Source organism: Oncorhynchus gorbuscha, linkage group LG04, assembly GCF_021184085.1.
Source record: "Oncorhynchus gorbuscha isolate QuinsamMale2020 ecotype Even-year linkage group LG04, OgorEven_v1.0, whole genome shotgun sequence".
Taxonomy (NCBI): Eukaryota; Metazoa; Chordata; class Actinopteri; order Salmoniformes; family Salmonidae; genus Oncorhynchus; species Oncorhynchus gorbuscha.
The window spans coordinates 52,030,178-52,057,651 of NC_060176.1; the positions used below are offsets into that span (position 1 = coordinate 52,030,178).

The 27,474-nt window shown below is 42.0% G+C and overlaps 1 protein-coding gene across 2 annotated transcripts; it reads left to right on the plus strand.

Annotated features, from left to right (window-relative positions):
* Positions 1 to 25,873, plus strand: LOC124034249 (T-box transcription factor TBX5-like). Of its 2 annotated transcripts, none has more exons than XM_046347160.1 (9): positions 1 to 152; positions 3,850 to 4,019; positions 4,796 to 4,890; positions 13,945 to 14,064; positions 16,457 to 16,604; positions 17,215 to 17,367; positions 20,715 to 20,806; positions 23,110 to 23,336; positions 23,764 to 25,873. In XM_046347160.1, the coding sequence occupies exons 2-9, from the start codon at positions 3,885 to 3,887 to the stop codon at positions 24,324 to 24,326; spliced, it is 1,533 nt and encodes a 510-aa protein (XP_046203116.1). In that variant the 5' UTR covers positions 1 to 152; positions 3,850 to 3,884; the 3' UTR covers positions 24,327 to 25,873. The 2 variants fall into 2 exon arrangements, with proteins under 2 accessions (XP_046203116.1, XP_046203115.1); XM_046347159.1 differs by lacking the exon at positions 1 to 152 and adding an exon at positions 1,911 to 2,305.
* The last annotated feature ends 1,601 nt before the right edge of the window (positions 25,874 to 27,474 follow it).

Genomic DNA, 27,474 nt, shown 5'->3' on the forward strand with positions numbered 1-27,474 from the left:
ACAGCACATGCTCTAGGCATATGTGCATGCCCCGAAGCACATACGCATGGTTTGCTTCATATGAGACCATTGAGGACTGTTGACACACTAGACCTCCGCTACAGACCGAATAGACAGTAAATGTCCCAGCGCGGAACTGCCATCCGAACACGGTAAAATACAACAATTGTTGAAATAACCTACTACTGATCTGTTTGGGAGACCATGCATGATCGACTGGCTAAAGGTGTTTTTATTTTTATTTTAAAAAAATAGTGTCATGCCTTTTACTAATATGCCTAATATTGGCTTAAATCATATGCTAGGCTATTTAGGAAATAATTGTTGGATTGAAGAAAACCTTGCGCTTTAGAGCACTCGGGACACTGCATGCGTAAAAGCCAATATGCTGGTGACAATCCTGTAATAACGAGTTTATTGCTGTGACAAATGAGGAACAAGAGCATTATCGAAGCAGAATGTCAAGGCTACAGAGTCATCATCGGTAACCTATGAGCCGTAGCCAAGAACATGTGTGAAAAGCAAATCAGATTAGGTTATTATTAGGTTATAATTAGGTTATGTTTACGCGATGTTGGCCTATTTTCTTACACCAATGAGTCCAGGCTATAATTTCACACAAAAGTATTGCTGCAAGCCTATCCTATTTCAGTGTGTGTGTGTGTGCTCGTGGATTGATTATTTTATTAAAATCAGAGTCAAGTATATTCCACCTAACGGAGAGAGCAGAGCTCAAACGAGCGCCTGTTTACCTCATGCTGACCCCTTCAACTCCGGTTGACTCTGCTCAAGAGCTGCACTGTAATGGATGCGACCGGTTGATTATCTCGATTCTTAATACAGACGCAGCGCCCTGCAGTGAAATGCTGTGTGGAGGATGGTAGCCTTTGAGCTAATATACATGTAGGTTATCCTAGCTATTATATAAGAAAGGGAAAGAGTATAATTAAGCAATAAGGCCCGAGGGGGTGTGGTATATGGCCATTATACCACGTTTAAGGGCTGTTCTTTACACACGACGCAAAGCGGACTGCCTGGACACAGCCCTTAGCCGTGCTATATTGGCCATATACCACAAACTCCCGAGGTGCCTTATTGCTATTATAAACTGGTTACCCACGTAATTAGTGCAGGAAAACACATATTTTGTTATCTCAGTGGTGTAGGTCTGATACCACAGCTGCGAGTCAATGAGTATTCAGGGTTCAAACCACACAGTTTATTATAGTATTTATATCCTGAGATCATGCATGCATGTATTTACAGAAATTGCTCCCCTCTTAAATAGGGATAATAGTACCTTCATGCTCTTTACATCAAACCAAATCCTCATAAACCGACCTCCATTTTCTTAAAATAATCCCTGACCATGCAGGAAATAAATTAATCTCTGTCCCCTCTCTCTCCTCTCTCTCCGTCTCTCTCTCCTCTCTCCCCTCTCTCTCCTCTCTCTCCGTCTCTCTCTCCTCTCTCCCCTCTCTCCCCTCTCTCTCCTCTCTCTCCGTCTCTCTCTCCGTCTCTCGGTCTGTCTCTCAGATTCATAGCATCTTTATTAGCATGAATGACAAGGCCACTGTTGCTAAAGCTCTCTGTCTCTCTCTATCTTTCTTTCAGATTCAGATACCATAGCATCTTTATTAGCATGAATGACAAGGCCACTGCGCTCTCTGTGTCTGAGCGAAAGGGGTGGGGTGTGGGAGGGAGGGAGGGAGGGAGGGAGGGAGGGAGGGAGGGAGGGAGGGAGGGAGGGAGGGAGGGGGAGGGAGGGAGGGAGGGAGGGAGGAAGGGAGAGCAATCTTATAGGCCTACATGATTTCAGTAACTGGCTATGACGCGAGGGTATGATGGGGGTGGGGGCTGAAAAACGTAGGGGGTGCCTTGAAATGGGTAATTCCTGATTTGAGGGTCAAACCGAGCAGCTCCGCACACGATAGACTGCTGCATGGAGATGGGAAAAACTGGGGGTCTCTGGTGGACCAGCCTGGCTTCGGCAACCGTCAACGGTTAGAGTCAGACATAGGGAAATTCATTCAGATGCATGGTACAATCCAGTTTTAAAATACTAAACGTATATAGCCTAACCTTCGTCCAGTGTGATTATTCCCCATAATAATGCGTTACTGACGGAGGTCTGACGGAGTGTTCTATTTAATTCGGTGAACTCTGTGGGTCTGCGTGTTTGGAGAATTTCGGATTAGGTGACACAGCGACTCTGGACCCTGATCTAACAAACACACACACACACACACACACAGGATGCCCGTGGAACTCTGGTCTCCTGGACTGAAACAGAACAGCGCATGAGGTACACAGACCCGAAGAGTGTGTGAGGAGTGTTTAAGTGAATGTGTGCGGTTGGATGAGGTGTTGTTTAGACTCAACGGCTTGGCTTTAGACTGTCTCTATGTCTTCAATATTCGGGTCCAGAGTTAATGTAGAGTGCAGACCTGTGTTCAAATTGTTTGAAAGTAATTGAAATAGCCTAAAGACATTTCCAAGTAAGTATTTGGATCATTTTTATTTGAAAATATAAGTAGGCTAGTTGAATATCGGAATGTTTTTGGAAACACTTGGAAAGTGTTTGAAAATACACAAATACACAGACAAGTGTATTTTCAAATACAAATATTTAAATAGCATTTTAACCAAGGTCCGTTTGGTCCAAGGGGTATTTGAAACAATGGAAACAAGTATCCGATTTCAAAATAGTGTAGTTTCGGGCTATTTACATGAATTTACTTGCAAATACTTTCAAATAATTCCAATATAAGTAGCTAATTTGGTCACATTATTTGAGAGTACTCAAATACAGGGAAAATAAGTATTTCAATAACAAATAGGCCTAGTAAATACACATGTATTTGAGGCCAGGTCTGGTACAGTGAGGTGCAGTCCGGGATGTTACCAACAATAAGCCAAACTGGACCCCTCTTCGCTCGTCTAGAAACACTGTTTGGATTTAGTGTCACTGTAAATGTTATTGTCAATAATTTATAGAAAACAAAACTATGTTTTACCAGTGGGCCCTGATCATTCACAGCTTATAATTATAGCATCTTTATATAACCGTCTATCTATTAGCTTACTAATAGCATATTTAATCACTAGTAGGATATTGTTACGCATTATTAGTAACGATATGCTACATACAATATTATGATCACTAAGCCTATTCCTATTGTTGTTATCTTATTATTAATTATGACTGTTATTCTATTATTATGATGATGATAATGATTATTACTATTGTTATTATTACACGTTGTTAAATATGCCCACGCTGTGATTTAGCCAAAACACATTTTTAAATAATAGATTAATAATAGATAAAGGCTTAGCCTACTGATATTTAACAAGACTACATGTTGCAGATGACTATCTAAATCAGAATTATATACATTTAATTGACTATCTAAATATACATTTAAATGTTTATTTAAATGTATATTTTAATTATGCTTATTTTTTTCTCATTTGTTTCATTTGATTATCTGGACCATTTATGTGTGAGCTTATTTCTTTAGGCCCAAGATGTTTTCAAATGCACAACACAGCTTATTTCTTTAGGCCCAAGATGTTTTCAAATGCACAACACAGCTTATTTCTTTAGGCCCAAGATGTTTTCAAATGCACAACACAGCTTATTTTGTAATATAGGTTTAGTTTGAATTTTGTCCTATTTTCTGTGAAATGAGACTGAGGTTTATATTGAATTCAAATAATTATTATCAGCTCTGTTATCCCAGGCCTGATAGGTTAATAATAAAGTATTAACATACTGTATTTTAGGCCTATCAGATAATAGTGTGTGTGTGTGTGTTGTGTGTCGTGTCGTGTCTATCCCGTCAGTGTGTCCCTTGGTGTCAGGTACTGTAGAGTGTGTGATGGCTAACGGCGGGGACCCGTTCGCCATCACAGAGCGCATGGACACAGACAACGAATCACCGAAAGAGAACCAACCCGAGAATCACACAAGCTCCAGCTCTCCACCGTCACCGGAGACCTCGTGCACACAGCAGGTAACTTCCCGTTTGTGAGTGTTTCATTTTTTTCAAAACATGAAAACGATGCACTTGTATCTTTTTTTAAATTGTGGGTGATCACAAAGTGGGAAAGTAATTGTTGAAAATAATGTAATTCAGTTAATAGTCTATAGTAGGCCCATAGCCTATTGAAGAGAACAAATGAAAATACTCTGAATAATATAGGCCACTAATTTAAACGATTATTCCCCCAATTTAAAAACTAAAGTCGACGAAGTAGGGCATTTCATTTCAAAGAAGAAACAAATAGCCAATTTTAGGAACGCGGGGCTGAATATGACCTAGATTTGGTTTCTAAACAGTGGGTTGGTTACCTAGAACATGCCCAGAGCAACACTGACTGACTGACTCTCTGGGTAAATCTGTGTCAAACTCAGTTAGTGAAAATATCGGGTTTTTCTTATAAATGTGAAACCTTCAGTAGCATATTTAACAGTGTAGGCCTATGCAGCATCTAATAAATAGGCTTACAATAGTTATTGTTATTAATATTAATATATGGCCAAACGTATTGTCATTTTAATCAAACCGTTCCGATAGTTCAACAGTCTCATTAAGATAAAATACATTGGTCAGGCTGTTATTGGTCAGGCTGTAAAGGCTTACGTTTGTTTGTTTTTTAAACTGTTTTTACAATGTTCAGTTAAGTTTATGTAGGCCTATCGGTAGGATCGTCCTTCAAGGAGGGATCGGGACATGGGTTGAAATATTTAGTAGATATATCTCTTATCTCATCTGTTCTCTGTTCTCAGGGGATGGAGGGAATAAAAGTCTACCTGCACGAGCGCGAGCTGTGGGAGAAGTTCCATGAGGTCGGAACAGAGATGATTATCACTAAAGCGGGAAGGTAAATGCGTGCTCTATGTGTTTTTGCATTAGAGGAGAATAAACATTCGTGTCCATTATAGGCTACAATTAAGCCTATAAACGAGTACATATGGTTTTCTCTCTTTTTACGTTAGGCTTACTTAGGCTATATGTTTTTTGAGCTTCCGTTAATTAAACAACTGAAAATTTAGGGAAAATAAAAATGTGTCCACTAGGCCTAGACCTGTTAAACATGTAACATTTGTGTGATTAGGCCTACTGTTTGTAACGTTTTGTATTTATAATTAGGCCCATAACAAATAGGCTATTGGCTGGGTACACATTATCAAGTAATACAATTTTCTCATTAGCCCAATAAATTATTGGGGAAACCTCTTTCTCAAAGCTACGCCTCCAAATCACCTCCTGTACGTGTTATTCTACGCACACATTTTGTCTTGCTGCTCACACTTCACCCCCCTTCACGTTTGTCTCTTTACTCACCCTCTTCTGATCGAACCATGATGATGTATCCTCCCACTGGACACAAACTGGTTGGTTGAATCAACGTAGCTAGTAACTTGTCAATGTATTGTGACGTGGAATCTACGTGAAAATACATAGGATTTGAGAAAAAAAAGTAATCAACTGTTGTTTGGAAGGTGACATTTCAACCACAGGATTATGTCATCATTGTAACCAGTTTTCAACATAGACAAACTTGTATGAAAATATGTTGAATATGTACCTTTGAAACAACGTTATATCTTCAACACATAGACAAACCCTGTTTAAAATATGTTGAATATGTACCTTTGAAACAGCTTTGGAGCTTCAATTTACATTGAGCTCCAAAAGTATACAGCAATATCAATGGAATACATTTAACTCTGAAAGTGTTAAATGTACACTAATTTCAGTGAACATATGAGTCCCACTGAACTAGTGTTAAAATAACACGTTTGAAAGTGTTAAAGATTTAACTCTGTTACAGTGTTCCCAATTGAAATCTTAAAGTGTTCAAATGAACTTGGTTGTGGTGTTTGCATAGCTCTACTGTAGAGTAAAATGCAACACCTACATCGTAAAACATTTCATTTAGAGTAAACTGGACTAACTTTGCTTAGTGCTGATGCTGTTAAACTTTCTCAGTGTAAGAAATGAACACCTCTAGTGTTACAGTAGATACTTTTTAGGTGGTGTTTTAACACTATGGTGTAAACGCCTAATTTGCATATTTCCCGGGTGCCTTTTCTTTGAGTGAATTGTAGAGTTTCCACCCATGACTGTATTTGTTAGTGACAGAGACATGGTTGTTTCATTATTTCATTTTTAAGGCCTGTGGCATTCACCAAGTGAGTACCTAGTCATATGTGATCATTCAAATTAAACTCTATGACAATACATATATCATAAGGCCTTACTTTGATGGCTTACCCGTACACAGTGGTGTTAGGATACTCCTGGTTTACAGGCCACTTCAGGCCTGCAAGTCACCTTATGCTGGCTTGCAAAGTGATGTGTAATTCCTATTGGAATCCAGTCAGAGTTAGGATATTCAACAGCTGGAATGTTTTTATCACCTGCAACCTGCATTCAGAATGACTTTCAGGTTTAGGAAAGTTGAGAAGAAGACGACCTAAACCATTTAAACTGGAACAACCATTTCAGTAACAGGTACAATACATCTAACTAATTGATTGTATGTTATTCATCTTTGTGTAGCATAAGATTAATAAATCAATCAAAACCAAAAGCAAAAACACAGATATTAAAAATAATCTTTAAAAAATCTACCTGCAGTAGAGCATGTTTGGAGATATGATAATGATAAGCAGGGTTTTGGTGGGACTGTTTTACTCTTCACACTGTACAAAACAACTCTGGTTATTAACACCAACGCTGGGGGTTCTTTTACACCACTTAGGGTTCATTTCACTCCTACAGAGTGAGTTTAACTCCTGAATCAACAGGAACATGTTTACACTGAAAAATCATAGTTGGCCAATATGCTGTGTATGAGGACTGTGACAAATCATTGTTGTTTTGGCTCTGTGCCTAGCACTTTGGATTTGAAATGATATGATGTCGATGAGGTTAAAGTGTAGACTGTCAGCTTTAATTTGAGGAAATGTTCATCCATATCGGGTGAACCATTCAGAAAGTACAGCACTTTTTGTACATAGTCGCCCAATTTTAGTGGACCAAAAGTATTGGGACAAATTCACTTGTGTATTAAGGTAGTCAAAAGTTTAATATTTAGTCCCATATTCCTAGCACGCAATGATTCCATCAAGCCTGTGACTCTACAAACTTGTTGGATACATTTGCTGTTTGCTTTGGTTGTGTTTCAGATTATTTTGTGCCCAATAGAAATTAACAGTAAATAATGTATTGTGTCATTTTTTACTCAATTTTATTGTAAATAAGAATGTGACTCAAAATGCTTCTACATTAATGTGGATGCTACCATGATGACTGATAATCCTGAATTAATTGTGAATATTGATGAGTGAGAAAGTCACAGAGGCATGACTACTTTAATACACATACATATAAGTTAATTTGTCCAGTTCTTTTTGTCCCTTTTGGAGCTCACTGTATATCCGCCATCAGAAAAAAACAATAGGCTGAGCAGCACTTCCTACTGGAGAGTTGTTCTATTTAGAGCTATTCATTTGTTCTCCCATCCAGAGTTTTAACCAAGCCCTGCTTAGCTTTGATATTTATCACTGACTAATACCAATGTACTATCGTGAGAATGGTTATTGAGAGGTCTCTAAATAACCAAATTCACTATAGCTATCAAAGTCATTCCAAAGGGTAGGTTTAACAGAGCAAATTAAATTTAACTGTACTTTAGAGATCATCAATGATACTATTTAGGCCTACATCGCATTTGCAAAGTCATCTAGAGCTATGTTTCAATTCAACCCAGGGTTCAACAGAAAATTGACAATACATACAGTGCTCTCAAAGTATTCATTCCCCTCAACTTTTTCCATATACAAAGTGTGATTAAATTGTCCTTTTTTTGTCAACGATCTACACAAAATAATCTAATGTCAAAGTGGAAGATTTAAAAAAAATAAAACAGAAATATATTTTGATTAGATAAGTATTCAACCCCCTGAGTCAATACATGTTAGAATCACCTTTGGCAGCAATTACAGCTTGAAGTCTTTCTGGGTAAGTCTAAGAGCTTTGCAAACCTGGATTGTACAATATTTGCCCATTATTATTTTTTGATTCTTCAAGCTTTGTCAAGTTGGTTGTTGATTGTTGCCGGACAGCCATTTTCAAGTCTTGCCATATATTTGTCAGCCGATTTAAGTCAAAAATGTAACTAGGCTACTTGGGAACATTCAAAGCCATCTTGGTAAGTAACTCCAGTGTATATTTGGCCTTGTATTTTAGGTTATTTTCCTGCTAAAAAGTGGATTTGTCTCCCAGTGTCTGTTGGAAAGCAGACTAAACCTTTAGGACTTTGCCTGTGCTTAGCTCTATTCCTTTTCTTTTTATCCTAAAAAAACTCCCTAGTCCTTGCCGATGACAAGCATACCCATAACATGGTGCAGCCACCACTATGTTTGAAAATATAAAGAGTGGTTCTCAGTGATGTGTTGGATATGCCCCAAACATAATGATTTGTATTTAGGACAAAGAGTGTATTTATTTTCCACATTTTGTGCAGTATTACTTTATTGCCTTATTGCAAACAAGATGCATGATTGTAATATTTTTATATTCTAAAATACATGTAGGTTAATATTGTGGAGTAACTACGCTGTCGGTGATCCATTCTCCTATCACAGCCATTTTACTCTGTAAAATCACCATTGGTCTCTGGGTGAAATCCTTGAGTGGTTTCCTTCCTCTCTGTTAACTGAGTTAGGAAGGACACCTGTATTTTTGTAGTAACTGGGTGTATTAATACACCATCCAAAGTGTGAAAAAAACCATATTAAACAACATTATTGCACACAGAGTTAGTTCATGCAACTTATCTGACTTAAGCACATTTTTACTCCTGAAGTTATTTTTGCTTGCCATAACAAAGGGGTTGAACACGTGTAACCGATGTGAAATGGCTTGGAAGTTAGCAGGGTGCACGCTAATAGCGTTTCAATCGGTGACGTCACTTGCTCTGAGACCTTGAAGTAGTTGTTTTTGTGGAGTGATGGGTAACGATGCTTCGTGGTAGGCAGCTGTTGATGTGTGCAAAGGGTTCCTGGTTCGAACCCAGGTAGGGGCGAGGAGAGGGACGGAAGCTATACTGTTACATACGTATTGACTCAAGACATTTCAGCTGTTCATTTTATTTATTTGTAAAAATGTCTAAAAACGTAATTCCACTATGATCTTATGGGGTATTGTGTGTAGATCCGTGACATAACATCTAAAGAAAGGTTCATTCATTTTAAATACAGGCTGTAACACAACCAAATGTGGAATAAGTAAAGGGGTGTGAATAAGGCACGGTATAGGCACTGTATAGGCACTGTATAGGCACGGTATAGGCACGGTATAGGCACAGTATAGGCACGGTATAGGCACTGTATAGGCACTGTATAGGCACGGTATAGGCACGGTATAGGCACAGTATAGGCACGGTATAGGCACTGTATAGGCACAGTATAGGCACGGTATAGGCACTGTATAGGCACTGTATAGGCACGGTATAGGCACGGTATAGGCACTGTATAGGCACAGTATAGGCACGGTATAGGCACTGTATAGGCACTGTATAGGCACGGTATAGGCACGGTATAGGCACGGTATAGGCACAGTATAGGCACGGTATAGGCACAGTATAGGCACGGTATAGGCACGGTATAGGCACTGTATAGGCACAGTATAGGCACGGTATAGGCACTGTATAGGCACAGTATAGGCACTGTATAGGCACGGTATAGGCACGGTATAGGCACAATATAGGCACTGTATAGCTTCAATGCCATACAGCACTCCTTCCGTGGCCTCCAACTGCTCTTAAACGCAAGTAAAACCAAATGCATGCTTTTCAACCGATCGCTGCCTGCACCCGCATGCCCGACTAGCATCACCACCCTGGATGGTTCCAACCTTGAATATGTGGACATCTATAAGTACCTAGGTGTCTGGCTAGACTGCAAACTCTCCTTCCAGACTCACATCAAACATCTCCAATCGAAAATCAAATCAAGAGTCGGCTTTCTATTCCGCAACAAAGCCTCCTTCACTCACGCCGCCAAGCTTACCCTAGTAAAACTGACTATCCTACCGATCCTCGACTTCGGCGATGTCATCTACAAAATGGCTTCCAACACTCTACTCAGCAAACTGGATGCAGTCTATCACAGTGCCATCCGTTTTGTCACTAAAGCACCTTATACCACCCACCACTGCGACTTGTATGCTCTAGTCGGCTGGCCCTCACTACATATTCGTCGCCAGACCCACTGGCTCCAGGTCATCTACAAGTCCATGCTAGGTAAAGCTCCGCCTTATCTCAGTTCACTGGTCACGATGGCAACACCCATCCGTAGCACGCGCTCCAGCAGGTGTATCTCACTGATCATCCCTAAAGCCAACACCTCATTTGGCCGCCTTTCGTTCCAGTACTCTGCTGCCTGTGACTGGAACGAACTGCAAAAATCGCTGAAGTTGGAGACTTTTATCTCCCTCACCAACTTCAAACATCAGCTATCCGAGCAGCTAACCGATCGCTGTAGCTGTACATAGTCTATTGGTAAATAGCCCACCCATTTTCACCTACCTCATTCCCATACTGTTTTTATACTGTTTTTTATTTATTTACTTTTCTGCTCTTTTGCACACCAATATCTCTACCTGTACATGACCATCTGATCATTTATCACTCCAGTGTTAATCTGCAAAATTGTATTATTCGCCTACCTCCTCATGCCTTTTGCACACATTGTATATAGACTGCCCATTTTTTCTACTGTGTTATTGACTTGTTAATTGTTTACTCCATGTGTAACTCTGTGTTGTCTGTTCACACTGCTATGCTTTATTTTGGCCAGGTCGCAGTTGCAAATGAGAACTTGTTCTCAACTAGCCTACCTGGTTAAATAAAGGTGAAATAAAAAAAATAAAAAATAAAAATAGGCACTGTATAGGCACAGTATAGGCACTGTATAGGCACGGTATAGGCACTGTATAGGCACGGGATAGGCACTGTATAGGCACGGTATAGGCACTGTATAGGCACTGTATAGGCACGGTATAGGCACTGTATAGGCACTGTATAGGCACGGTATAGGCACGGGATAGGCACGGTATAGGCACGGTATAGGCACTGTATAGGCACGGTATAGGCACTGTATAGGCACGGTATAGGCACTGTATAGACACGGTATAGGCACGGTATAGGCACAGTATAGGCACTGTATAGGCACGGTATAGGCACTGTATAGGCACAGTATAGGCACTGTATAGGCACAGTATAGGCACTGTATAGGCACAGTATAGGCACTGTATAGGCACAGTATAGGCACGGTATAGGCACTGTATAGGGACAGTATAGGCACGGTATAGGCACGGTATAGGCGCTGTATAGGCACGGTATAGGCACGGTATAGGCACGGTATAGGCACTGTATAGGCACGGTATAGGCACTGTATAGGCACAGTATAGGCACTGTATAGGCACAGTATAGGCACTGTATAGGCACAGTATAGGCACTGTATAGGCACGGTATAGGCACGGTATAGGCACTGTATAGGCACAGTATAGGCACGGTATAGGCACGGTATAGGGACAGTATAGGCACGGTATAGGCACTGTATAGGCACGGTATAGGCACGGTATAGGCACAGTATAGGCACTGTATAGGCACAGTATAGGCACGGTATAGGCACGGTACAGGGACAGTATAGGCACTGTATAGGCACTGTATAGGCACGGTATAGGCACGGTATAGGCACGGTATAGGCACGGTATAGGCACTGTATAGGCACAGTATAGGCACTGTATAGGCACGGTATAGGCACGGTATAGGCACTGTATAGGCACGGTATAGGCACTGTATAGGCACAGTATAGGCACTGTATAGGCACGGTATAGGCACGGTATAGGCCTAGGGTTTCAAGCTTTGGTTGATTTCAAATGTAATCTTCAAATTAATCATTGGTTTCAAGTCTCCATCTTAACAAAAATCAAGGCAAAAGAATAGGACTAAATCAAACTTTATTTAAAGTGCATTTAAAGTTTGATCGTATTTAGCCCTATTATTTAACATAGATTTTTGGATGAGGTGAAGACATCTATATCAATTATTCATTTGTAGACTATCTGGATATTGAATTGTGCCAACGTAACCAAGTATCAACATTTGAAGGAGATGTATCTTCTGCTTGGATAGTTCCATCTGTGCCACTGACTAATTCCAGTTTGTCTACAAATTATTCAGTGATATGTTGGATCCACTTCTGCATCTCAAACAAAAATCTAAGTTAAACAATAGTACTAAATCCAATCAAATTGGAAATACACTTTAAATAAAGTTAGATTTGATTTAGTCATGTTCTTTAACTTTGATTCTTTGTTGAGATGGAGATTTGAATCCAATTGATCAATTAATAATTTGTAGACAATACTGAAATTAAAACCAGTCTAAATCAGTGGCACAAAAGATACAAATGTTGATATTTAGTTGCATTGACAACAAAACACAATTCAATATCACTTTTGTAAAGCAATAAATAGCCTTTTAACTTGTTGACAAATGATCCTGAAGTTTGGATTCACATCTCCAACTAAACCAAAAATAAACTTTAAAGAATAGGATTAAGGCTGTGGCTCAGATGAAACTATCCAAGCATTCAATATCCTTTAAATATTGATATTTGGTTGCGTTGTCAATAGCCTAAAGCTAAAACTATTTTAGAAACTAAAGTAACAGTATTTTTTTTCTATCTTAAAATGGTCACATTTTGAGCTTAGCCTAACGTAACTATACATGTATTTTTATGTAATCTTAGAAAGCGTGCATGATCAAGATAGCAGCGATAACACATGTAGATGATCACTAAACCAAACATCTGACATTGTTTTTCCATTGGAATTTGGCTGTGATTTCAGAAGTGTTGAAAGCACAGTGATGACACGTTGGCAATTCAACAAACTTCTGTCTGTCTTTTTGAGTGGGTGAATAAAGGTTGAAATCTCATTGATCAACACCTCAACCAAATATTACCCACATTTCCACATTGAAGTGACATGGTGTGCCCAGCGGGCTATGTATCTGCCTCATACTTCTGAACAGTTTAAATAAAAACTCTGCAGTGATTTATGAAGACTGCCTACAACCATATCTGTCTGTTGTATTGGATATTGCACTTGCACAGGAGGGACGCAGTCCCTACACATTGCATTGGAGAAAAAACAATTTGCATGTTGTGTGATGATGGAGGCTAATCTTTGTAGTTGTCATACGGAAGCCACTAGCCAGAGTTGCTGAAAATAACACTGCTACTTTGACTGCCTGTCTGCTTCCTGCTTAGCCAATGTTTACAATGATGACTGAAAATAACTTTAAAACGCTAATTGGACTGTGACTGTGTCTTGCTTGTGTCTGATATGCTGCCTAGATAGCTGCATGCAACTCCCCACTTGGGTTTGTACGAACGTGTTGATCATGTCTTTTGTGTTCAACATGTAAATAGCTTCATGTTGCTTAACTCCTCTCCGGGGAAAAGAACATGAAATCATGCTTATGCTTAATTATCCTACTGAGGCATGGAATTCAATAGAGAGAACATGTCGACCATATCCTTTGTGTACAACATGAAGTTTGTAGGCTACACCAGACAGTCGTTCATCGCCGATTTAAGGAGGGGGAAGCGGCAACAGAGCAGTGGGCAGCAGCTACATCTTTTTTTTAGGAGGGCAGAAATCTCAGTATCTTTAGCCAGAACAAATTGGGCCTCCAGAAAATCTGGAACCGCAGCCACTCCGTAAATTGTTTGGATGTTTCTCATTTCGTTTCGGGTTTTGCTCACAACTGCAGCAATGGCTGCTATGCCTCAGTGATAGGCTACTGATATTGCCATGATCCTGACTGTCTGTGGTGTTGCTGTCTCGCCAGGCGGATGTTCCCCTGCTACAAGGTGAAGGTTACGGGCCTCAACCCTAAAGCCAAGTACATCCTCCTCATGGATATCGTGCCAGCGGATGACCACCGCTACAAGTTTGCAGATAATAAATGGTAAGCTAGCTATATATCGAAACTTTGTATATTTAAATAGCCTACGTTGTGTGTTTTGAGCTGCTAAAAAGAAATAGTAAAACAGTATATATTTGAACAGCATTATAGAGAGAGAAACATAACACAGAGCAGGGACGTGGATGTTTAGGCCTGCTTACCCGCTGCCGTGACGTCACGGTCCCTCTCAGTGCCCTGTGCTCTGTGGCCTAGTTTCCTGTGTAAGCCTGCTGCCCGCGCATCACACCTCCTGCCCCTGACTGCCGGGTTCAGTCTCAGTACCATGGGTTCATGTGGCGGGCAGATTAAAGGCTAGGTTTCACTGAGGTCAGCACCAGGCTGCAAGGGAGATGTGGGATACTCATAAACTCAGACATTTCCAACTTGCTTACTCGTTGTAGAAAGATCTTACCCGAGTTTCCCTCCCGGGAAGTATCAGATACAACCAATATGAATTTCTATGCTAATAATTTACGCTCATTTTAACTAGGAGGTCCCAGGTTTCTAACATGACTTGAATGCGGCATAAACCCTCTCGTGCTGCGTATGTCTCCTCTCCCTGGTCACATGATGGAGCCCCTTGGCACCCTTAAGGACACGTCATTCATCTGATACAATAGACGATGGGCGCTCCATTTTCAGTCATATGTTTAGACAAGGGACTATGTTAATGCCTAATGTGAATGTTGTTATGCATGGGTAGATTATTTGTTTGGAAATATCAGCGGTGCTCTGTCATTTCCCTGCCATATTTGACAGAAGTGGAATAACTTCAGCGAACATGTTTGCCAGCTCGGTCCAGTTGTTGCCAGTTGGAGGGCATTCTTCTATGACAGATTCCAACTTAAGGAGTCATACACATGACAACAACACGCACACACGTCATAGGCTATTGTCATTAAAGTGGCAAGGTTGGGATCAATTCAATTAAATTCCAGTCAATTCAGGAAGTACACTGAAATTCCAATTGTCGTCAACGCTTTTCAATAAGGAAAATGTGGAATTGGAATTTGGTTTACTTTCTGATTTGCCTGGAATACTATAAAACAAACCAGAACATTTAGCAGTTTTAAATATACTGAACATAAATATAAACATGCAACAATTTCAATGATTTTACTGAGTTACAGTTCATATAAGGAAATCAGTCAATGAATTAATTTGGCCCTAATCTATGGATTTCATATGGGCAGTGGCGCAGCCAAGCGTGGGCCTGGGAGGGCATAGCCCCACCCACTGGGGAGCCTGGTCCAGCCAATCAGAATATGTTTTTCCCCACAAAAGGGCTTTATTACAGACAGAAATCCTCCTCAGTTTCTTCAGCTGTCCGGGTGGCTGGTCTCAGACAATCCCACAGGTGAAGAAGCCGAATGTGGGGGTCCTGGGGTGGAGTGGTTACACATGATATGCGGTTGTGAGGCTGTTGGACATTCTGCCAAATTCTCAAAAATGACGTTGGAGGCGGCTTATGGTAGAGAAGTTAACATTAAATTCTCTGGCAACAGCTCTGGTGGACATTCCTGCAGTCAGCATGCCAATTACACGCTTCCTCAAAACTTGAGACATATGTGGCATTGTGTTGAATGACAAAACTGCACATTTTATAGTGCCATTTTATTGTCTCCAGCACAAGGTGCACCTGTGTAAGGATCATACTGTTTAATCAGCTTCTTGATATGCCACACCTATCAGGTGAATGGTTTATCTTGGCAAAGGAGAAATACTCACTAACAGGGATGTAAACAAATTTATGCACAAAACATGAGAGAAATAAGCTTTTTGTGCTTATGGAACATTTCTGGAATCTTTCAGCTCATGAAACATGGGACCAACACTACATGTTGCGTTTATATTTTTCCTACATGGACAATAGTTTTTGGAAACATGTTCACATGCATGGAATTTGCTTGTACCTCATTGCTCTGATTAACACCTGTATTGGTATGAACATATCCTGATGTAACAGACAGGGGCCAGCGGTGTCTCTTTGTAATAAAAGCAGTTGAAGTGTGAGGAGGATGTTGGTCTAGTAATAATAATAGATACAGCCAGCGGCGCACCATGGCATGTCAGATCTATGTCTCTCCTGTGACAGCACGACGAACACAGTAAATAGCATGGCCAGGTTAGTGCGTGCGTGCGTGCGTGCGTGCGTGCGTGCGTGCGTGCGTGCGTGCGTGTGTGTGTGTGTGTGTGTGTGTGTGTGTGTGTGTGTGTGTGTGTGTGTGTGTGTGTGAGAGAGAGAGAGAGAGAGCGAGACACACAGTACGAGGGCCAGGTAAAAGGGCAGGGCTGGGTCAGACCAGGGCCAACTGACTCTCACATTAGCATCCAATTGTGATTGATATTTGGTTGAGTTGTCAATGTGTGAATTTTGTGTGTATGTGTGTGTCAGGTCTGTGACGGGGAAGGCGGAGCCGGCCATGCCAGGGAGGTTGTACGTCCATCCTGACTCTCCGGCCACCGGAAGCCACTGGACACGTCAGCTTGTCTCCTTCCAGAAACTCAAACTCACCAATAACCATCTGGACCCCTTCGGACATGTTAGTCCTCAACCTCTCTACCGTGTGTGTGTGTGTGTGTGTGTGTGTGTGTGTGTGTGTGTGTGTGTGTGTGTGTGTGTGTGTGTGTGTGTGTGTGTGTGTGTGTGTGTGTGTGTGTGTGTGTGTGTGTGTGTGTGTGTGTGTGTGTGTGTGTGTGTGTGTGTGTGAGATAGTGCTGCTGTCTGCTGTGGTTCTGTTAGAACAGTGGTAACCTTAATAATGATGTTAGGTACGTTAAGGGTCATTAGCTCATCCATGCCTGGTGGGACCGTCACACCAATTAGGATTAGGGCTCTCGATGAACGCACACGCACGCGCACACACACACACACTATTATCTGCTTTCTGCTAGGCCTATTATCTTTTAATACTTTACTATTACACACGGAGCATGGCTACCAGAGAGGGAACAAAATCACTGACACGACAAACATATGCACAGTGCATTGGTACATAAAGACACACATTTGGAAATAAACTATTTAGCTTTCACATAGCATGCGCCCAGACACAAGGGCACATTTATGGATTGGCCTATTGAATATATCCTTCTACAGGTGGGATTGAGTTAGAGCATTGGTTTAATGTATTTGTTTTTGTTGTATTGCAGATCATATTAAACTCCATGCATAAATACCAGCCCCGCCTCCATATCGTCAAAGCAGACGAATACAACAGGTTTGGTTCCAAGAACACAGCCTTCTGCACGCACGTGTTCTCAGAGACCGCCTTCATCGCCGTGACATCATACCAGAACCACAAGGTACCAAAACACTGAACACACAAAATAATGATTTTAAAAAAATAATAATTTTAAGTCACATTTTTGTTCATCTTATTTGATCAGATATTTCTGGATTATTTTGGCATAGATACAGTTAAATTGTCCAAGGCCTGTTGTACAGGCCAGAGTTATCTTATGGGTATATAGATTTGTGTTAGCCATGTGAATCAGTGCATTTTCCCCCGCGATCACTGTTCTCAACTCAACATGTCCAGTTTGATTACATCCCAGTGTTTACGCATCACAGGGCAGCTCTGACCTGTTCCTTTCCTTTGATCATATATGTTATTGTTCCAGCGCCATAGTGAAATCACTCTCACACACATACAGGTAACTGCCAAAATAAAGGAAACACTTGAGTAAATGAGAGATATGAAGTATATTGAAAGCAGATGCTTTCACACAGGTGTGGTTCCTGAGTGAATTACGCAATTAACATCCCATTTTCGTTAGAGTCATGTATCAAAATGCCCAGTTGCCCGTTTTTTTGGCTACCATGGCTAGAAGAAGAGATCTCAGTGACTTTGAAAGAGGGGTCTCAAAGCATAGGTGGTTTAAATGGTGTGTGTATGTGTGTCGCAGTCACCAGATCTCAACCAAATTGAACACGTATGGCTGTTTATGGAGACAGCGTTTTCCACCACCATCAACAAAACACCAAATGATAGAATTGCTCATTAAAGAAAGGTGTTGCATCCTTCCAATAGAATTCCAGACACTTGTAGAATCTTCACCAAGATGCATTGAAGCTGTTCTGGCGGCTCGTGGTGGCCCAACGCCCTATTGAGGCAGTTTATGTTGGTGTTTCCTTCACAGTGCATTCGGAAATTATTTAGACCCCTTCACTTTTATTTACATTTTGTTACGTTACAACCTTATTCTAAAATGAATTATTAAAAATATATCTCATCAATCTACACACAATACCCCAAAATGACAAAGCAAAAAGAGGTTTTATATTTTTTGGGGCAAATTTGTTACAAATAAAAAAACAGAAATATCACATTTACATAAGTATTCAGACCCTTTACTTAGTACTTTGTTGAAGCACCTTTGGCAGCAATTACAGCCTCAGCCTTGGGTATGATGCTACAAGCTTGGCACACCTGTATTTTGGGAGTTTCTCCCATTCTTCTCTGCAGATCCTCTCAAGCTCTGTCAAGTTGGATGGGGAGTGTCGCTGCACAGATATTTTCAGGTCTTTCCAGAGATGTTTGATGAGGTTCAAGTCTGGACTCTGGTTGGGCCACTCAAGGACATTCAGAGACTTGTCCCGAAGCCACTCCTGCGTTGTCTTGGCTGTGTGCTTAGGGTCGTTGTCCTGTTAGAAGGTGAACCTTCACCCCAGTCTGAGGTCCTGAACGCTCTGGAGCAGGTTTTCGTCAAGGATCTCTATGTACTTTGCTCCGTTCATCTTTCCCTCGATCCTGACTAGTTTCCTAGTCCCTGCCGCAGAAAAACATCTCCACAGCATGATGCTGCCACCACCATGCTTCACCGTAGGGATGGTGTCAGGTTTCCTCCAGACGTGACACTTGGCATTCAGGCCAAAGAGTTCAATCTTGGTTTCATCAGACCAGAGAATCTTGTTCTTTAGGTGCCTTTAGGCAAACTCCAAGTGGGCTGTCATGTGCCTTTTATTGAGGAGTGGCTTCAATGCTGCAGAAATGTTTTGGTACCCTTCCCCAGATCTGTGCCTTGACACAATCCTGTCTCTGAGGTCTACGGACAATTCCTTCGACCTCATAGCTTGGATTTTGCTCTGACATGCACTGTCAACTGTGTGACCTTTATATAGACAGGCATGTGCCTTTCCAAATCCTGTCCAATCAATTGAATTTACCACAAGTGGACTCCAATCAAGTTGTAGAAGCATCTCAATGATGATCAATGGAAACAGGATGCACCTGAGCTCAATTTCAAGTCTTATAGCTAAGGGTCTGAATACTTGTGTAAATACTTATGTAAATAAGTATATTATTAGTATTTCTGTTTTTTAGTCTTTTTAAATGTGTTTTTGCTTTGTCCTTATGGGGTATTGTGTGTTGGTTAATGAGGACATTGTTTTAATTCATCCATTTTAGAATAAGGCTGTAATGTAACAGAATGTGGAATAAGTGAAGGGGTCCAAATACTTTCCGAATGCACTGTATTTTGGCAGTTACCTGTAGTTTCTCTCTCTCTGCACACACACACACACACACACACACACACACACACACACACACACACACACACACACACACACACACACACACACACACACACACACACACACACACACACACACACACACACACACACACACACACACACACACACACACACACACACACACACACACACACACACACACACACACACACACACACACACACACACACACACACACACACACACACACACACACACACACACACACACACACACACACACACACACTGAAACACACACACACACACACACACACACACACACACACACACACACACACACACACACACACACACACACACACACACACACACACACACACACACACACACACACACACACACACACACACACACACACACACACACACACACACACTGAAACACACACTGAAACACATGAAATACAAGTTCAAATTTTGTGCAATACAAAATTCTAAACTATTGAATGCAAATTGAATTCCTGACCACAAATTTAAAATGGTTTAATTCAGTTGCTGTTGGCATTTATATCGCTCCATAGTGAAAGCCCACGTGCGCTGTGATAAACACATCACCACGTCTAACAAGAAAAACACAAACCAACGGCAAGTTTCCCACCGTGTCATTGTCAATGAAAATACCTATTTTTCACCCCAAATGTTCCTAGAACAGCTAAATGTTCCAAGAACAACTATATTTCACTTAAGGACTTTAAAGCTGGAGTCCTTGGTGAAACTGCTACGTTCATTTGGGATATTACAACAACAAAGGAATTACAGCAAACAACTAACTTTGTTTAGTTCTTTTCCCTCACCTCTGTTTTGTCCATGAAACAATAACAAAGGTGCTGGGGGCCAACAGCGGCACTGTTTCTCCTAATGCGGATTCCATCTCTAGACCTGCCAACTGTTTAGGGAAACAGTTTACACTGCGATTCTGCTGGTTTAAAAATGAATACTTTCAGTACATGGTTAGTGTCTATGGAATTTCCATGTTGTGTTCCAGAATCCCAGATTCGAGCAACTGTTCAGGTCTAGATTCAACATTTAGTGTCTCATGGATCAGCACAGTAACACAAAGGGCTGGGCAGGGTGTGTGGTGATCTAAGGCAGTGTGTTGTGTCCCTGTCAGATCACCCAGCTGAAGATAGAGTACAACCCGTTCGCTAAGGGCTTCAGAGGCAGTGATGACATGGAGCTGCACCGCATGGCTAAGATACAGGGGTGAGTACAGCCTCTCTCTCTCTCTCTCTCTCTCTCTCTCTCTCTCTCTCTCTCTCTCTCTCTCTCTCTCTCTCTCTCTCTCTCTCTCTCTCTCTCTCTCTCTCTCTCTCTCTCTCTCTTTATCTCTTTCGCTCTCTCTCCCTCTCTCCTTCTCACTCTCTCTCTCTCTGAAAAGGACAGTCTATTTTGTGCATATTGTGTGAGGCGGTTTGAGTAACTGTCCTCTCAGAAATCGACTGTAAACTTAGGAGAAGGGAAGAGGAGGGGAGGAGAGGGGATGAGGAGGGAGGACTGGGGAGTCACTGTACTGCTCTAGGTGAAGACTAAGGGAGGTGAAAAGAAGAGAGGGAATGGACTGGGGTGTTAGAGAGACTGAGAGAGACGATGAGAGCAGAGAGAGAGATGAGGGAGAGTATCTGGAGTGGCATGCGGATGAGAGTTTATTTTTAGAGTAGCATTTTATCTTTCAGCACTGTGTGTGTGTGTGTGTGTCCCCTACATACCACTGAGGTCACCGAGAGGCCAGTGTTCAAGAGAGGGAGAGAGTAAAATTACATCATAACATGCAAATCTATAATAGAAAAATAATGATCAAACTGGGAGGGAGACTACAAAAAGAAAGGAATACTGAGTGTGTAAACTGGGAGGGAGACTACAAAAAGAAAGGAATACTGAGTGTGTAAACTGGGAGGGAGACTACAAAAAGAAAGGAATACTGAGTGTGTAAACTGGGAGGGAGACTACAAAAAGAAAGGAATACTGAGTGTGTAAACTGGGAGGGAGACTACAAAAAGAAAGGAATACTGAGTGTGTAAACTGGGAGGGAGACTACAAAAAGAAAGGAATACTGAGTGTGTAAACTGGGAGGGAGACTACAAAAAGAAAGGAATACTGAGTGTGTACACTGGGAGGGAGACTACAAAAAGAAAGGAATACTGAGTGTGTAATTGAGGGTTTTGAATCACAAATATGGAAATATACAGTATATTGAAGAACGGGTGGAAGTAAATTATTGTGTAATATTTTAGCAAGCAGCTTAGACAATATTTTCAAATCTACGTTAATTAGACTGTTTGCCTAAAACATATTCATATATCTGCTCACTGGGCACACACTGTTTGAATCAACGTAGTTCCAACGTAATTTGTCAATGTATTATGACGTGGAATCAATGTGGAAAATACATTGGATTGGAAAAAAGTAATCAACCAGCACTGTTTTCATCTAATTTCAACCAGCATTATAAACATTGAAATTAGGGAAAACTTCAATTTAAATACATTGACTTAACCTGACTAACAGGTTGTTACATCAATAAAAGTGTATTATTAATATTATGAATTTGGCATCCACGTGGGCTAATGATAACTACTTCTAAACTTTCAAAGATCCAATCAACCATGGATAAATGATAGTATACCTACCTACATGTAGAAATGATGGTGTCCTTTGTTGGGCAAATCAGATGTCAATGTAGCCTACATAAACGCAACCTCACTCGAATTTACTTTCACATACAGATTTTGCGTAAGGAAGGTTAGAGGAGTTACCTTCAACTATTCAGTGTTATTTAGGTCGTCTACAGAAATGACTATGGAAGCTGATTAATGTCCGAATGTGTTGAAATGATAGCTCATCTGAAACAAGCACAGCTTGTTTCCAAAGCTAAGCAGGGTACATAGAGGTAGGCATCTGCATGGTAGACGTGTTATCAAGTGCATTACCCCTCATATACCATTTAAAGAGTCACTGTTCAGACAGAAATCACTGGCCTGTGACTTCACATTTTATTTCAATATACCTCTTTATTTAGCTTGATAGCTTTAACCGTTGAAACAATGATGTTTATTGAAACATACCATTTTACTATCATTGAAACGAGGTCAAAGGTAATTTAAATGTATACATATTTCTGATGATTATGTTGAAATTAGATTGATGTAACAACCTGTTAGTCAGGTTATGTCAATATATTTAAGTTGAAGTTTATCCCTAATTTCAATGTTTATAATGCTGGTTGAAATGAGATAAAAACAATACTGGTTGATGACTTTTTTCAAATCTAATGTATTGTCCACATTGATTCCATGTCATAATACATTGATAAATTACATTGAAGGTTAATTTAACCAGTGTGTGCCCAGTGGGTGGTGGTTTAGTTTTCTTAATACTGGAGGCTGTCTCATTAGTGTGCTTGGACTAAAAGATGATTTGAAAATATGTTGCAAATAGTATATATCTCTGCTCCCCCCCCCTCTCTCTCTTGCTCTCTCGCCCTCTCTCTCTCTTGCTCTCTCTCTCAGTAAGGAGTATCCGGTGGTTCCTCGTAGCTCAGTGCGTCAGAGGGTGTGTCCTAGTGGGAGTCCGTTTGGGGGGGAGGCGAGGGGGTTGGGTTTGCACCCCTATTCCTGTGAGAATGGGGTGAGCAGCACCACCCAGGACCTCCTCATCCCCCCTCCAGCCCCCTACACCCTCCCCCAACCAGACACACAGGAACACATGCAGGTGTACCACTGCAACAAGAGAAAAGGTACGCTGCGCTGCATTTGTAAGATTACTGTCACTGTAAACACTGGAGCAGTTTGTATTGCCCCTTAGTCTCTGGAGCAGTTTGTATTGCCCCTTAGTCTCTGGAGCAGTTTGTATTGCCCCTTAGTCTCTGGAGCAGTTTGTATTGCCCCTTAGTCTCTGGAGCAGTTTGTATTGCCCCTTAGTCTCTGGAGCAGTTTGTATTGCCCCTTAGTCTCTGGAGCAGTTTGTATTGCCCCTTAGTCTCTGGAGCAGTTTGTATTGCCCCTTAGTCTCTGGAGCAGTTTTTATTGCCCCTTAGTCTCTGGAGCAGTTTGTATTGCCCCTTAGTCTCTGAAGTGAATTTGTTTCTATGTCGTTGTTAGTGGAAGACCAGTCCCCTTTATAGTGTGTTACTCAATCTTACACCCCCCTCTCTCTCCCCACAGCGGATGATAGCTGTCCTACAGCAGAGAATCACCAGTACAGGAAGCCCTACATCGTCAGTTCTCCCAGCAACGACGAGTCTTACTATCAGCCGTCTGCTTACCCTCATCCCCCTCTCCCTCCCTCCGTCCACCCCCCTCCCCCTGGTCTCTCTGACTCCCCATACAGGTCAGAGGCGGGGCAGCGGCAGGCGTGTATGTTTGCTGGCTCAGAGCCCAGACTGGACAACCTCAGCTGTACATCCTGGTCCTACAGCTGCCCATTGACTCCACCCATGGCCCCCATGACCCCTACTGACCCCTACACAACCTTCCCCCACCAGCCCTACTCCTCCAGTCCCCGGAACGCTCAGCTGAGCTCCATAGCCCACCAAGGCTCTCATCCTCTGGGGGACTCTCTCTCGCACGGCCAGACCCAGAGCTCCAGACCACACCAGACACCCCAACACCCCAGCCCACCCCTCACAGAGTACCACCGCTACCCCTCCTCCCCATCTCCTCCTCAGTACCACACCCTTCACACACATGTCAGGGGAGGGGTCTCCGAATGGAGCGAGGCCACCTGATTGGACCACAGGTGTAGGGGAAAGACTCTGATTGGTGGCTTGGGGTTATGTTTATGTGAGGTGTTCTCATTTTATGTGTGAAGAGATTTAATTGGCCAGTTGTGTGTTTCCCTGTGCCATGGGTGGAACGTTAGATGGTCTGTGTGTTATGTTTAAGTCCATCCTCCTCTGACTGGGACCTCTCTGGAAGGAACTGATGTTAGAGGAACTTGGTGGATAAGCATTCAAACTAGAGGGACAGGAAGAAAGATGATGCCATCAACTAAAACGTTCCAAGCTTCATTCCTGAGACTGTTTTTAATACAGTATGTGACCTGTCTGTCACCCTGTCACCCTGTCACCCTGTCCCCTGAAGATGTGAGACTGTCTCTCTATGGCCGTGGTTCCCAGTTGGTTTGTGACCCACCGAAATCCCTGTGATCCAACAGACAAAACCATATTTCTAATCTGTGTGTCAGCTCAGCTCAGGGCTGCTGTGAGTTAATGTCGGCTGAGAGGGGCTGCGGAGGCCACAGGCAGAGCAGAAGAGAGATAAACTGTTAGTTTACACCAGGCTGCAGGGAGGAAGACCTGCACACACACTGACAAACACAGAGAACTTGTTTAGAGGCTGCCGCATGGCAGAAGACCTGTACACACTCCCATTGAATTTTGGGTATATGCACATCTCATCATCATGCAGCTGTCACTGCTGGCCTCTCCCTCACCCCTAAACTGACCAAACAAAACTCTCTGAACTGACCAATCAAAACTTTCCGTTTCTCTAAACTGACCTATCAATCAACACTGTCCTTTACCCCGAACTGACCAATAAACACTCGATCAACACTACATTTCTGTCTCTCTCTGCCCCTCTCTCTTTGTCTGGGTTTCTACCCCCCCCCTCTTTCAAGCCAGTAGAAGGGAGTCATATAGTCACAGAAGGGTGTGTATAATCACATTTTAAAACATATTTAGACATCATATGATTATTGTTCTTGTCTAGATATTGTTTTCTTTTCCTTGAGAGTCAGTGGGTGCATTAGTTGGAACCAGGTGATGGCCTGGTGTTTTACACTAACACAGGAAGTGTTCATATTGGTTCACAGAGGATCAGTATGTAAGCACTGTATGTGCAGAGAGCGGTGTGTGTGTGTGTGTGTGTGTGTGTGTGTGTGTGTGTGTGTGTGTGTGTGTGTGTGTGTGTGTGTGTGTGTGTGTGTGTGTGTGTGTGTGTGTGTGTGTGTGTGTGTGTGTGTGTGTGTGTGTGTGTGTGTGTGCGTGTGTGTGTGTGCGTGTGCGAAAGCAATACTTTAAAAAGAGACGTCCTGTGATCATTTGAGAAGTGTTTGTACTTTATTGTATTGTTGTTGTTTATAGTATTTATTGGCCTTGAGATTTTGGCTGGTTTTGTTGTAAGATGGTGAAATTACAGTGTTGGTTGAATTGTTCAAGTTGTTTGTTTCCCATTGAAGTTTTTATTTTTTTGCTTTTCTGCCTCCCGTCTCCTGTCATTTCCTTTTGAATACAATATTTATCATGGTTGTAATAAATGGCTTGTTACTTTTTCTGTTCTGATGTGTGTGTGTATATATACAAATGTATTTACAGAACTTAAATACATTTGAAGAGAATTTCAAATTACTCAATCTGTTGACATGTTTATGTTCCTTCTGAAGAGACATGCATCACACGCACGCACGCACGCACGCACGCACGCACGCACGCACGCACGCACGCACGCACGCACGCATGCACACACACACACACACACACACACACACACACACACACACACACACACACACACACACACACACACACACACACACACACACACACACACTAAGGCTGAGTAGGGAGTAACTCCTACAGTGCAGGTTAAAGAACATTGAGCTGAGCTGTGTTGACAAAGGAAGTTAAACAGAGTAGTCTAGTTCGAGTGCAGCTGTGTGTGTGTGTGTGTTTTCTCTTATCTGACAGTTTGTTTGGCCTCTCCAGTCTCCTCCAGCTGTACCCCCTCACACAGATGACCTGCTGCCAAGAGAGGAGTGGGGATGACTGGGCAGGAGCGGGCATCACCATGAGGACTGTTGCTGGTCCTCCATCTCACTCTCTTGTCCCTCTCTCTTGCCTCCTGAAGTGATTCTCGTTAAGGTGTCGTGTTTCTGCTCCTCAGTGGGGTTAAGGACTCCTCACACCTGCCCACAGCTCATGGAAAGGATGAGACCGTTACAGCACACACAAAGACACTCAGACACACACAGTGCATGGAAAGGATGAGACCGTTACAGCACACACAGACACTCAGACACACACAGTGCATGGGAGAGAAACGTGTACGTACGTGCGTGCATGCGCACTTGCATGTGTGTCAGCTTGACTTTCCCCAGCTTTCTCTGCAAGACTTTGCCACAGCCAAAATGTAAACACACTCTTACTCTCTGTGTCTCTCTCTCCCTCTTTCTCCCTCTCTCTCTTTCTCTCTCTGGGGTCGGGGTTAAGCACACAGCTCCTTTGAAGGTCCGTACCTCCTTAACCCTTCCTCTCCTGTGTTAGAGAGTGCTGAAAGGAGGAGCGGGGGAGTGGAGAGGCCCCTGATCCATCTGTTAAACAAACACAGTGGAGATGAATCACCCAACCACAAGCTCCTAGAGGAATGTTCAGTACACTACCGTAATAATACAACAGGGCTCTCCAGACAGAGATAAGAAACAACCAGATTATGAATGAGAAATGTCTCTCTGTAACTGTTGAGACCATCAAAGATTGTGTTTGTGTGTGTGTGAGTGTGTGTGTGTGTGCATGCTTGTGTGCATGTGTATATTATAAAAGCTGAATGTTCAGTCTGGAGACTGTCTTATGATCAAAGAGCCTAAGTGGTGCTTATCGGTATCTCCAGCCAGGTCACCCATGATACAAATCAGTATTCGACGTTCATCCATGTCTGAGGATGTCGGGAGATGATGTGGAAACCAGCCACTAGGGGCAACAGTGAGCACGGTTACCTTCAAAGAGATGTTCTATTGTGGATGGGGATGGTGGATGGGTGTAAGCATTTGCCTCTGATTCTGAAGGTTGCAAGTTGGAATCCAGCGATAGAAAGTTGGTTTTTAGATTTTGTTTTAAGCCTATCCCAAACCTTAACTCTTACCTTAACCATTCAGAG

What these genes read in the sequence shown, in the direction of transcription:
- LOC124034249 (XM_046347160.1), top strand. Translation starts at nt 3,885, where the DNA reads ATGGCTAACGGCGGGGACCCGTTCGCCATCACAGAGCGCATGGACACA. An exon ending in AGACCTCGTGCACACAGCAG is followed by an intron (nt 4,020 to 4,795) that starts GTAACTTCCCGT and finishes CTCTGTTCTCAG; the next exon opens with GGGATGGAGGGAATAAAAGT. An exon ending in CATCATACCAGAACCACAAG is followed by an intron (nt 17,368 to 20,714) that starts GTACCAAAACAC and finishes TGTCCCTGTCAG; the next exon opens with ATCACCCAGCTGAAGATAGA.